The sequence below is a fragment of the Acanthaster planci genome, linkage group LG02, assembly GCF_054643075.1.
Source record: "Acanthaster planci isolate LZ-2023a linkage group LG02, COTS_SCS, whole genome shotgun sequence".
Classification (NCBI taxonomy): domain Eukaryota; kingdom Metazoa; phylum Echinodermata; class Asteroidea; order Valvatida; family Acanthasteridae; genus Acanthaster; species Acanthaster planci.
Window position 1 is genome coordinate 22,975,180 of NC_141778.1, and position 13,580 is coordinate 22,988,759.

Below are 13,580 nucleotides of genomic sequence, written 5' to 3' on the forward strand. Positions count from 1 at the left end.
ATTACTGGTTGCCTCACCTCCTTCAATTTGGAATGTTCAATGACCTTTGTAAACAAGAAGGAAAGTCAGCGAGTCAATAAAACATCTCCTGTACACACAGTCAAGGTAAGATCACGGATAAACATGGAAGGCAAGAAGTCAAGTCCAACATGTTGTGCAATTAAAATTTGACAAAAGAAGACTTCACTGATGAAAGCGATCACATTTGAACACTGTACTGAATTAGTAAAAGCTTAAAGTCAAAAGGGATCAGCTATACATGTACATGTATTCACCTTTTGCTTGAAAATTTAATAGGTCCGAGCAAAACACTAACACTAAATGTGCCCTGTAAATGTACTTCTGTACATCAGCAGTTGACTCTGCCGAACTACATTAGTTGGCTCTGATACAAAGACTACAATCAACAATCCTTACCCTTACCAAAACACTGGCATCAAGTTCAACACAGTCCTTGCATAGGTCAGACTGATAGCATCTGCACTGTGTGGTGCATATCGGATGAAATCTCTGCCTCTAACTCATCTGCTCTGTCCATCCTCGGCATCTGTATCATCTAGTGCATCTCGGATGCTATCCTTGCCCCCAGCTAATCTGCTCCATCCATCCTCACGCTTTGCTGAGGCATCAGCCTGCCAACCACTTCATCGGTGACTGAGATGAAAGTGAGTCTCCCATCTCACAGTCCTGCTGCCTCCTTCCACTTGGAAGTCCCAATTGCTCCCTTGCATATTAGAAGACTGTAAAAAAAATGGAAACAACCTTGTTATCCAAGACAAGTTGAATGGAACTCAGCCAATGGAGCTGGACCAAGAGAGGGTGCAATATTCCTGGCATCGGAGGCTCCTTTGGTCAGAACTGCACTTCGCTGGTTCACAAACGACTCTGCAATGCATGCATTACGGGCATGACGGGCAGGCTGCTACCAGCAAAATGAACACTCATGACCAACTTACTCTTTGCAACCAATCAGGGGTGCTTTTACTTGAGGCAGATACATACTAATACACTGTACATACATTGTATGTACATGTATGTGTACATGTACCGACAACACTTGATGCCCCTGTACATGCTGTATCGATATACACATGTACAAACCTACCGGTAGGAGTATGAGACTTGTTCTCAAACTGTTCTCAAACTGTTTGCTGAATGCTTCAGACTTTTCTTAGCTAAATTTCACTTTTTATAGCATGTTGTCACTTTCTGATCTGATGGCTGTTACTTTTTTTAGGGAAAATTGGTGCTGTCCGTATATGGAACTCTTACCGAGTTGTCTGTCCCCTCCTTCCTCCATGGTCCGTTAGAGGCACAGGCGGTCGAGTTGTCTCACCGGTTGAGTTGTTGGAGTTACCGGTAAGTTGTTCCAAGTTGGGTTGGCAAACGGTCGAGTTGTCCGCGTCCGATGTTTGGCGAAAATGGGGAAACTTGATCAAAGCGAAGTTTAAAAGAAATACTGTGACACAAACCTGGAGCTATAAAGGAGAATATTCCTATGACAAATTTGTCGACTATAAAGTTTGCGCCTAATATTAGTTGTAGAAGATTTCCTCTAGTTAGACCACATTTTGCTTACTACAGACCTAGGCCGACATGTACATGTACAACATGCACATGTGGTACGCAGTACAGTACGCGTATCGGTCGCTGATGATGATGCGAGTACACGACAACCGCTTGGTGGCGCTTTCAGGAATCTACGACTACATTGGCGCAAGGCCCTACGTCGATCTCTGCAGAGACTGAACCTGTCGACTCGACTTTGTTTTTTCTCGACAAATTTAAAATGATCGGAGCCGTTACAAGAGCTCTCGTGAGAAAGGGTAAGGAGTAGGCCTACTGTGATTTTTTGTTACTCCCAGAACTGTCGGACCCCACAGTTCTGGCACCTACCCGGGGCTTGTGAGGGTAGGCCCTAGTGATTTGTATCGAATTTTGTGGACCTCCAATTTGTTGTCGCGCCCCAACTATAGCGTCTGTCCCGACTTTAGTGCTGCTTTGGGCTGACCCAACTATTGTTGACCAATTTCTATAGAAATTGTCTCAACCTAATAAGTTTATACATCTTACACTTGACACAATTCATCTAAAATACGGCACCCTATCTATGACTTAACACTGTAAACATGGTAAACAATGATATGACTTAGGCACATGCTGGACATATACATGTACTCTAGTTGGGATTGGCCCAACTGTAGTTGGAACTGATGTTATAATTGGAGCATAACATCACTAACATTAGGCTACTATCGTGGAGTTCCTAAATTTGTACATACATGTACATGTACAAATATTCGCGCATCCAACTTTCTCGTCTTGAAAGCTTTTCCAGGGCGAATTCAGGAAAAATGTTTACAGAGTATAAAGCTTTACTTTACAGACTAAATACAAAAATGAACCAGTTAAAATTGTCTAGAAAATGGATAAATGATCGCTGTTCGTTCATGATCAATGTTGGATGCCTGATACAGGCACTAATGATGACTCTGATCAATTTTTGCCAAATATTGAGGGTGTTATAAGAAATATGGAGCCTCAAAAAGATTCCCGTTTGCGACGACGGGTGCGGATTCGGTGGCACTGTATTTTGTGACTGTTTTGAGAAATACACCTAGAAAGAGAAGTTTTGTCATAATATCCAGATAAATATTCATATTAATGCTAATTATGATTTATTTGAAAGAATAACAATTCATGCCTCACTGTAACTTCAAATTAAATTGAAAAGAAAAATAAAATCTACATGTAGGAGAACAAAAAGAGAGAGTGATGGATCGTCAAGCTATTTGGAATAAAAGTGTTGTTTCCTCAAACTTCATCACTAAACCAAAGTAATTAATGCCAAAACTAACTCAAGAGACATTAACTGGCAGATGTTTCAGAAGTAGGGCATTACTGATACCCCGTAAAATGATGTTTGCAAAGTACATGTACGTGCACAAATTATGGTAACATAGGTTTTACGACAGCTGATCCAACTCATTTACAGATGACGTTGTTCCCGTTGCTTCACTGACATCCGATGTTGTTCATAATATTATTCCATGTAGGATCTTAGTCAACTTTTCAACTACTGAAAATGAAGCCCTTAAAACTTTAGTATGTTTAAAAGTGTGTTTTGGTCAGAGTGCTAAGTGAGCGAATTATAGTGACTCATTGATAACGTTAGTCTGAGTAACTTAGACTCTACAAATCACCTTTTTTAAGATGTGGACATGGTGGGGCAATAGTAGAGGGTCCAAGTTGTAACATGGGGTCTAGAAGCAAGGCCCTCTAAAAAGTTTGGATTCCAGATACTCTGTGGTGCAATCTAAGGCAATTTCTGACCACAAAAGCTAAAAGAAAACATGTACACAAGTACTTCAAAGTAACTGGTTGTTGTCAGATCATGAAACTACAAAAAGCTTGTGGTGCAGGTCATCAAAAGGGAGAGCTGAATTAGAGCCGCAGGGTAAATGACTGTTTTACACTGAGTGGACTCAGAGGTCACATGCATGTACTGCAGCTGTCACTGGATTGGAATTGACTTCATTAGATAGCTGCACTAGAACTCACTGCATTCCATCAGCAATTAGTGAGAGACAAAGTGATCAGAGGTTAAACAATGCAATTAAGGGAGGAGATACATGTAAATAGTGAAGCTTCCTTTATGGTGTGAATAAAACGTTTCCCTGACTTTCAGGTGCCATACAAGAACCAAATAATGAATGTGTATGAATCAATATTTAAACACCTATTTTTCTAAAATTTGAGAGTCATTGAACAGCTAAATTGACATGTAATTTGAAATATTGATCAAATTTAGGCGTATTCCCTCTGCATTTTTTTAAAATTAGGGTCTGATTGATGCCCTCGAATAAAAGAGAAGTGGGCCAAGCGCTGTTGTGTCGGAAGGAAAAAGATCTGTACAAAAGCCCGGGCTGTTGTGTTTTGTTTTTGGTTTTTTTGTTTTTGTTTTGTAATTTGTTCACAGTCACTTCATGTTCAGTTGTCTACTGTGATGTTGCTCATGGAATTTTGTTCATAATGTATCTGTACACCCAAGGGGGCAAATTTTATTTCCTCCCAAGGCTTCATATTGTGTTTTATGCAATTGTTTAAAACTGGAACAATTTGCAAAAATTACAGGATAAAAAAACATTGTCAGCCTACCGTACATACTGTACATAGTACATGCATGAGTAGTGCAGATGCACAAGAAAAGCATGATGATTTGAAACTGTTGCATACAGTTACTTCAAGACTTTGAAGTACCTGTTTCATTCCTGTCGAGAGAATTCCGTGTAACTACTGTACATGAATACCAGTACCTCTGTAACTTTAAATGTCAGCATTAGGTCCCCTGTCTAACTTGTATTTTTTTTAGCCAGTATGAAAGAAACTGCTTCTGAAATAGTCACAGTGACAGTGCCCTGGACATTTTGAGGATTCCTTGGTATCATTACCAGAAGTGTTTCATAATAAGAGTATGAAGTACATGTATTTACAAGAGTTTATCGTACACAACATTCCTACATGTACATGTACATTTGTATATGAACACAACAGATTTACATCTGCTATTTAAAGTCTCATTTGGCCACGCATAGCAAGTATAGCAGGGTTGATGAAAATCATGCTTTTTATCAAAAAAATAAGATTTTGTTTATTTAAATCACATTTTATTTAAATGTAATTTAAATTTTACTTTTTTAAATTGGTCTTTGTATGAGTTGTCGAGAAGGCTTTGGTCCTGAAGTTCAAGACTTGAAACACCATGTGACTTGCTGACTGTTAAGGCCCAATTTGTCACATGTTAAGCTGCTTATGTTTAATCAAAAAGTGTGTGTGGAGACCATCTCTCAATCTTAAAAGATTGTGAGCCTGAAATTTCAAACACAGGCAAAAATGTATTACTTTATGTACCGTACAAATTATGACAACTGTCAAGAACTAACAGCAGAGCTACAGTACATGTACATATACATGTACATGGATTTAGTTAATTGATACAAAATATAGCATTTAATTACATATCAGCAAGTGTAGATCCTGCTCCGGTCAATTTTTTTGTTCATCTTTGTAATTACCGGTATATGTAAGCACCCAGTCAATTTTCCTATATACATGTGTACATGTAGTTTGTTTCATGACAACTTTGAAAGTCACATTTTTTCCTAGTGTCTTCCTGCTTTGTTTGTGCTCCTTTATCTGGAATGTTTTCAAACACACTGGAACAACAACTTTGACCCCCAAAATGTGCTGATCCCCATTTTGCACCACATTTTTCAAAACAACGGTGATCAGTGATACATGATCCTGGTAATCATTACAGCAGTAGCATGGAAAAGATGATACCTGTACCCAGTGTTGTTACGGGTCACTAAACTTGGTGAGCCGAGTCAAGTCATTAGGTCAAGAAGTCGAGTTGAGTTACTTTGTGTAGCCGGGTTGAGTCATTGTACATGTACATGTACCAAGCTTGACTCAATTTGAGTCACAAATTTATGAACAAAATACAATAAAATCACAACTACATGTAAGTCATTTTTTGGTATTTTTATTTTCATTTAGACATACTGAAAATAAATTAGGGTGACAGGTATCTAGCCAACTAAAATTTTGCTTTTAATTTTTTTGGGACTTGAGTCTCTTAAGCTTGTACTTGAGTCGAGTCTCCATGAGAGCTTCAAATTGAGTCAAGTCATTTGGTTGCATAGACTCGAGTTGAGTAGAGTTGCCAACATTTGTGAGTCGAGTTGGACTCGAGTCAAGTCATTACAACGCTGCCTGTACCAGTACCAAGCTTTTTGCATGCAAACATATTGTTAGGACCTACAGTACATACATGTAAAAGTAGGATTATGGTTTTTGATACACCCTGTACAGTGTGCACAGTTTGGTGTGTTTGATGATTTTTCGTCTCCAATTGTGGGGACATACCGGTACATTGGTCATCATGAATTTGAGTCCACTCGGTTAGAAATCAACTTTGTCTGAGTTAACTCGGTCCCAAGTTAACTCAGTCCCAAGTCAACTCGGTCTCAGTTAATTGAGTTAAGTCAACTTGGTCGCTGTGATAAAATGAAATTGTGGAGTAGATCTCGAGCTGGGACTGGACCATCATTCCGTGCATGCTGCAGTTAATGTTGCTGAGCTTGGTGCTGGCCGGGCACACATAAATCATGCTATGTTCATCACAGTTATTGATGAAATAAAATTGAAATGCAAGGATTCAATTTACAAAAAATGTGTAAAGAAGTCCATCAACATCGAATGAAAACAAGCGATCGACATGCAAAGGAATAAACACTTTGCAAACTTTGCAAACAGAATTTGATTTGGGTAACCTTTGTTTGTATTTTGGGTTCAATATCATATCCCAAAGTGAATATTTGATCTTGCTTTGGTTAGTGAAAAGGTGTCCAGGTAACTCTTAAAGTTATGGAAGATAAAAGTTTATGACAATTTCCCTGTGTTGGAAAGTTTCAGTGTAAAGACTTGAAATGAAATCATGCAACCTCCCTTTCCTTATACAGTGTAATTTGCCATAAAGATCAAGTTGACTCTGTACCGAGTTGACTTGGGACTGAGTTGACCTTAGGCAGAGTTGACTTGGGATTGAGTTGACTTGGGGCCGAATTGACCTAGGGCCGAATTGAGTTAAGACCGAGTTGACCTGAGACCGCGTTCCTTGAGACTGAGTTGAGTCAGACCAAGTTGGTTTCAAACTGCGTTGACCTGCACCCATCATCACACCAGTTTTGTAGGTACCAAAATATTTTGCAGACAGCAAACAGTCCCCATAACTTGGTTCTAATTTGCCTTATAGTAGAAAATTTCTCTATAACACAATTAAGGCCTACCCCTTCACACATGCAACTGAAGCGTTGCCTAATTTATTCATGTGTTCTAGAAGTGTTTGAAGTTTCACATTCATCAAATTTATCATACCGATAGATTTCCTTACAGCATAAAATAAACTAAAAGAAACCACATTGCCACAAAACATTGAGACTATTGAATACAGCAACTGTCACACTACATGTATTTCTACACGTAAGTACTGATGAAACCAATTGTATTAAGCAACTTGTCCTTTTGTGAGTTTGAAAGTTCTCATACTTGCTGACCCTATTTTGGTCAGTGCACAAAATACATGTATATTCTGTTTTCATTAAAAAAAAAGAAGGTAATCCCTCAGTTGTTTTCACTCTGTTCCATGCTCTAAATTCATCCAGCTGATGATTTCACCATACATGTAACTGTTACTTCGTCTTGTCTTTGGCTTACATGTACACTGTACATGTATTCTAAAGTCATAGCTTTAAAACATTGAAATTGTGCACTATTGATTTACTTCAGTTTATACTCGTAGTTGGCACAATTATCCAGTTTGTTTAAGTACTTGTCGCCCACTTCGGCAGCAGTAGCGCTGTTGAGCTGGCACATTTGCCCCGCCAGGTTGAGTGAACGACAGGTTGGGTCCTCAGAGCAGGCAATGCAGCACTCTATGTGGCTCTTCACAATGAACTCCACTGTAGTGTGGTTGGTCAGGCAGAGGGGCTGCTGGTCATTAGACACCATGGCGCAGGACAGGGAACGAGCACAGCTGTCTGGCTTTGCAGCGCACATGACTTTCCTCTCCTCGCTACAACCAAGCCCACGCCAGACACCCAAAGTGAAGATCATGACGGCGCAGTCACCCACATCAGTGTGGTCAGGGCTCCAGTTGGAATAAGGGCCAGGGTCTTCAGAACAGACACGCTGGCCATCTTTCCTGAAGCAGCGTACCCAGGGGTTTGGATTTCTCCCATCGAACGGATTCCAGTTTGCATATATCGCCTGCTGGACAAAGTCATTTTCTTCTTGAGATGCAGGCAGAACCATGTCCCCTGCAAGATTCTTGCACATCTGGTGACCGTCAGACCAGGAATAGCTTGATCCTAGTATCAAGTAGCAGGTTCCCTCGTGTAGTGTCCACTCATAGCTTGGACAAAGCTTTCCAATGGCTTCTATCTCCTGAATACCAACAGCTGCTAAAGTTATCAATATGATGAGAAGAGCCATAGCAAGTGATGAAACAGGTCCTCTTAATTGAAGAACAAAAATACTTTCATATCCGTATATTTTCTGTTATATCAGCTTTGCAGTAATGTACACGTTCACACAAACTTGCACACTTACAAGTAAAACTGACATTACATCATACAGGTACATACCGGCATATGGTACAGTCACCTCTGTGGTACGTACCTTTAACAAAACCTTAAATAACTTTACATGTACGTGCTGACACAGTTCCATGCTTTCACTTCACTCCTGTGCATTTACATGCATACTTTATACATGTACATGTACTTGTCACGTGTGCCTGTACGCAGCACACAGTAAGAAGAGACAGCCACATCACTCTTCAATTACAGTCCTTGAGTCCTTTGATTCTTCATGTGCACAAAGCACCTCCTTCTCAAGTCGACCTTTTATATTATTAATAATGAAGATCAATTTTTCCCCAGACTTTCAAGTGATTTTTTTTTTACTCATTTTGGCATTGGTTCAGGAAACTGCAGCATACCATAGCATATTGATTCAATTAATAGCACAACTTAACCTCTCCGGGGTTTATCGACTGACATTGGTTTCAAATTACAGGCTCTTCAGATAACCCAAGGTTGAGACTTGTGTCGCCATGGAAATAATTAAGGAACTCTGAAATAGCAGAATATGGATTTTAGTGTAGGAATCATGCGCCTTGTAATAGATTGTGTATGAATTGTTTGTTGTCGCGACACAAAATGCCGATGGACACTTGAGTGCCATTTTCATGCCACTGGTTTGTGGATTGAAAGTTACTCCATGCATGGAGTATTTAACCTCCTGGAACCACTGCATGCACCCAGTGTTTCCTTTACTGGTTCTGTTGTGTAAGCCAAACCTTCGACAGTTCCTGCACTCACTTCAAAACCCTTTTTAAGTTCAGAGGACAACATGCAGAAAGGGGACTCTTTGTCACTTAAATGTTTGTGTAGCAACAGCATCCTTTGTACAAGGCAGACAAGACAGATGCACACACTTGGTTAAACAAGTACATGTACATACATACATGTACATCTACTTGTACATGTAACTGCTAATGTTTATGTATGATATATGCTGGATTTAATTTTAAATAGTCTTTAATTTTCCTGAGAGACCATTACTTTTCCTTTTTTTGCACATATATTGTACCTGTGTGATGTACAGGTCTGTACATTGTACAAGTACCTTAATTTCATCTGAGACGTGCAAACATACATGTAGAGTCTTAGTATGATCACCCTGCACAAAGTGGTGACATCAGAGGCGGAGACAGGAATTTCACAAGACTTGGAGCGAGTAGGGTGGCCTCTTGTCTTAGTTGGGTGAAGGCTACCTGATTTTAGTGTGTTTCTTAATCATTGTACCGTATGTGCTTTCTTTGTTTTCTCACATTACATCTGGGGTGAATTGGTGCAGATTTGGTCCAAGTGTCAGACTGGTCTCTGTGTCCAGCGAGTTTTGCTTGTAGTCTATTGTTCATCTTGCACACTTGGAGTACCTGCGCGGTATGCTGGAGTGATTTTTAGCTAAAAATACCTGTATTCCATTACCATGTTAGTTGTACATTTCAGCTCTCTGATACCAATGAGGGAGAGATACTTGTGCTCGGAGTGCACTTATTTATCCACTTCTTTATTTGTCTTTCTTGATGCACCTCATGGACAGCTCCTGGAGCCAGATTACAGATGGCCCTCGTGCATCGCAGCATGGCAACAGAGAGCATGGAGCTTCCCAAAGCATCCAGTGCTGTTTGGCTCTTGGGTGGTGCTGGTGCACTCATGGCTGTTGAGGCATGGGTAAGGTCACTCAAAGATGGCTTCTTTGCTGATGTGTTCATTACGAGCAAATTTAGAGGACAGCGACTGCATTGGCCTCAGAGCTTGAGATGAGATGTACTTGAGTACCGGAAATACATGAACATGCATGTGTGTGCTCTATGGCACGCTAAAGCGGAATTTATTCAACACTTCACGGAAACTGTCAACATGGTATTAGAGAATAGAAAAAATATGGCACTGAACCTCTGGCCTGGACTTAAGGCTTCCAATTCTGAGCAATTTGGATGCAAAAGTCTGAAAGTGGCACTATTGTTTTATGTAGCTGTTTTGCAGAGGGATGCATTTTCAAAATGGTTACTTTTCCGGACAGGTAAATTTCCTTAATTGTAGGGGTGGTCTGCTTTGGGTAAGAATTTCTCAAACATTCATGGTCAACCCACTCAAAATTGAAAGGAAAATGAAAAAGGACATGTCGAACATTATTTTCCTGTCCAGCCTGGACACCTGTGAGAGTTGATATTTTTTACGCGAGTCTTGACTATTTTTTTGATGTCGGCATTCATTTTCATCAGGTTTGCCCATGTTTGGCAATGTTGACCTATTTTTTTCACCGGGTTGGAGTGTTTCTTACACTATTGGCATACAGTAGGTCTTTCGGCAGGCTTTTTCATAGCTTTTTTTAAATGTTGAATTACTTTTCACGGAGTAAGGGCATTTTTTTTACAATGTTGACATTTATTTTTCACAAGAATCTTGACTGTTATTTTTAGAAATGTTGGCATCCATTAATGAAATGTTAACAGTTTCTGTGAAGTGTTGAATAAATTCCGCTTTGGTGGCCATAGTGAACAGCGGTTCTCCTGGGAGCTGTCAAAGAAGGATGCTTTAGTTAATTGTTGCATTAGACTGATTCTGTGGATCTGGGAGGCTGCTTTAGTGAGAGGCAGCATTTGCGTATTTCTCTAGATTAGTCAGTAAGTGAGAAATTAGTGAGAAATACAGTATCACCTAGCAAACTTGAGCTACAAAGCGTCCAAAGGATGTACATGTACCCCATGCATTTAAATGTATGTGCATGCCCTGTAGGGAAAAATGTCATTGGTCAATGGTTTTGTGCCAAAGAGCTGTATACAAAATTTTAAATGTGTCCCTTTTCAACGTCAAGGAGAGGACATTGACCCGATTAGGGTATATGCACATCAGATGTTGTTAGAAATGCAGTAAAACTGAGCAGGTTGGATTAATACAGATAAAACTCGATGCTTCTTTGGCAAGTGCTCACACTAACAGGCTGAATGAATCCAAATAAACAAATAAAATAAGCAGTACTTGTTCCTGTGATCTCTGTGTCCATGTTGATTTTTTTTCCGTGCTTGTTTACAGACATGCAACCAGCGCCTCACTGCAAACAAAGAGCCACAGCTTTTCTACCCCCACATTTCATTACTTCAGATAACAGATATCAATTCTATTTGTGTGTCAACAGGTCTACTTCAATGACCTTATTGTATGGGGTCTTGCTCCCGAGCGACCAAAAGCTGAGTCAATTGCCAGCTTCTCTGTTAAAGAATAATGAAGTTATCTGATTCAGTAAGTAGACATCTTATTGTAAAACGAGAACTGCAAAGCAAAACGTAAGAATGTGTAAGCATGTGTTTTGCCCGACAATATCAAGATCAGGGAGTATAGTGCAAATGAATTGAGTACTCGTGCATATTGATTTATGCGCCGGTTCTCATGTTGTTGCCTTTTGCGCACATAATTTTGCATATGATTTATTCACTGAAGTGTCGTGACAAGGAATGATCTTGTTAAATGTTTCAAAATTTGGTACATGCAATCTGAGTGATATCCAAATTATTTTTTCATCTACATTGTATATGTACCGGTACATTTAATGTGACAGTTTTTCTCTTAAAGGTATGCCAATGTATGTTCTGTGAATATATGACCGCTATGTCAATACTAAGTACCGGTACACATGTCATAATTGATGCCCCAAACAGAAGCAACAGATTTTGTACTCTTGTAGATAAACCAGCCACCTATTTTCCACCCTGGACGTCATGTAAAAATCAGAGTTTGCTCAGAGCTATCCGAGATATTGTGTAATAATGATTCCAAAACATTTTGCTTTACAGCAGGTATCTTGCAACTTGACCACAACTTGTGGATTCATCTCGCCAATTGAAATCAGAACAGCAGCAGACGTCTCACTAACTCACCTGCTTTTTTCTCTCATTTGCAGTCTTTAATGCCCCGAATAGAACTTCTGCTGTAGTATGTAGAGAAATAGACAACTGAATCAACCAACGTGCTTCAAAGACTTCCAACAAGCAGTCTGAATGATGCTGCTACCACTTTCTGCCACTCGCATTTCTACCGCTTTTGCATATTCAGTATGAAGATACATCGTTTCCCTAGGAAGAAAATGAAGCCAAGACATTTTCGAAACCACGGTGCGTGCAACTACTGAAACTCTTTATAAGCTGCAGAGGCAAGCTTAGAATTGTGCCCATAGAGCCCAGAATAATCACTGCACTCCATGAAATACTCAACTAACTCATAGGCATGTTACCTGTAGAATTCTCTAATCCACATCATGTAGTCTAAGAACTTTGTCTGTCATTTCTAATGTCATATAAAAAAATTCATCTGAGGTGACTTTGTGGCGACAGAAACTAAGATTCTGAATCATGAATGTATCCATGGAAGTCGCAAATACTTTACATGTGGATAATTCGGCTAGAAAAGGTTAATCCCATGATGTACAAGGTAGTGTTTTCCTTCCTTATTAGTTTGTATTAGGGGTATAGTTGAAGTCTATTTGACTTCTGGAGGGCATCTGGAGTTGATGTGTTGAAAAGATGTAATGTGCATGTTTCTATACATCATTATAAATTAGGAAGATTTTAAAGAGCGATATTCTGTCTGATCGGTTTATTATGTGTATTTAATCATGCTTCATTCGGAAGAGGATGTTTGTTTTCCAGAATAAAAATATGTTCTAATTTAGAATAAAATGTGCTCTAAATTGTATTTTACAATGAGCTGTTTCTTATGTGGGAATTATCATGATGTCTTCAATTTGTTGCATTGGCGAAACAGAAATTAGCCGTAATGGTCGCGTTATCTTTATGCAAATAATGTTTTTAATGTCAAAGCACTGTCAATAGTTCGTCATCCAACTTTTGTTGTCAATAAACTCAGCTTGTTTTGTCAACCTTAAAATTGGGGAAGGGGGGAGGAATACTTCTAATTAATATTCTCTAATCATGTTGACTAATTATTATCACAAAAAGGCATTTTATATCAATTGATTTAATCATGTGTGCGAGTTTTGAAGTGTAGTTCCTCTTGATGAAATAAATGACCTATAACATTCAACCTTTGTCAAGATGCAGCCAATGAAATTGTGTTTTACTGAGCATGTTGACTGTAATAGTTGTCATACATTACAATAATTGTTCCTTAACCCTAACAGTCCCAAATCCTCCAACTTCAATATTATTTTACATACACCCTAGGGGTTAGGGTTAATACACAGTGGCATGTTTAAGCTCCTTGTGTGGGATGGAGGCAAATGCGGTATTTTTCCTGAAATAACAGGAAAATGTTTATTCTGTAAAGTGAGGAATGTAGTGTGCCATCATTAGATCCAGAGGGCAATTGTTTTTTTTATAATTTTGGGGGAAATTTTTCATTTACCCCCTTCCAAAAGCATGCAAAAAGCCG

The 13,580-nt window shown here is 39.3% G+C and overlaps 1 protein-coding gene and 1 long non-coding RNA gene across 2 annotated transcripts; one reads left to right on the top strand and one right to left on the bottom strand.

Moving 5' to 3' along the window:
- Positions 1–1,679: 1,679 nt before the first annotated feature.
- Positions 1,680–13,232, top strand: LOC110976193 (uncharacterized). Its single transcript, XR_002597809.2, has 4 exons — positions 1,680–1,826; positions 9,733–9,863; positions 11,332–11,435; positions 12,094–13,232. It is a non-coding gene; the product is annotated as an uncharacterized LOC110976193 (long non-coding RNA).
- LOC147800031 (snaclec bothrojaracin subunit alpha-like) lies at positions 7,280–8,122 on the bottom strand. The gene has a single exon (XM_087133815.1). It carries the CDS (start codon positions 8,053–8,055, stop codon positions 7,342–7,344), a length of 714 nt encoding a protein of 237 aa, XP_086989941.1. The 5' UTR covers positions 8,056–8,122; the 3' UTR covers positions 7,280–7,341.
- Positions 13,233–13,580: the final 348 nt, after the last annotated feature.

What these genes read in the sequence shown, in the direction of transcription:
- LOC147800031 (XM_087133815.1), bottom strand. Translation starts at nt 8,055, where the DNA reads ATGGCTCTTCTCATCATATTGATAACTTTAGCAGCTGTTGGTATTCAG.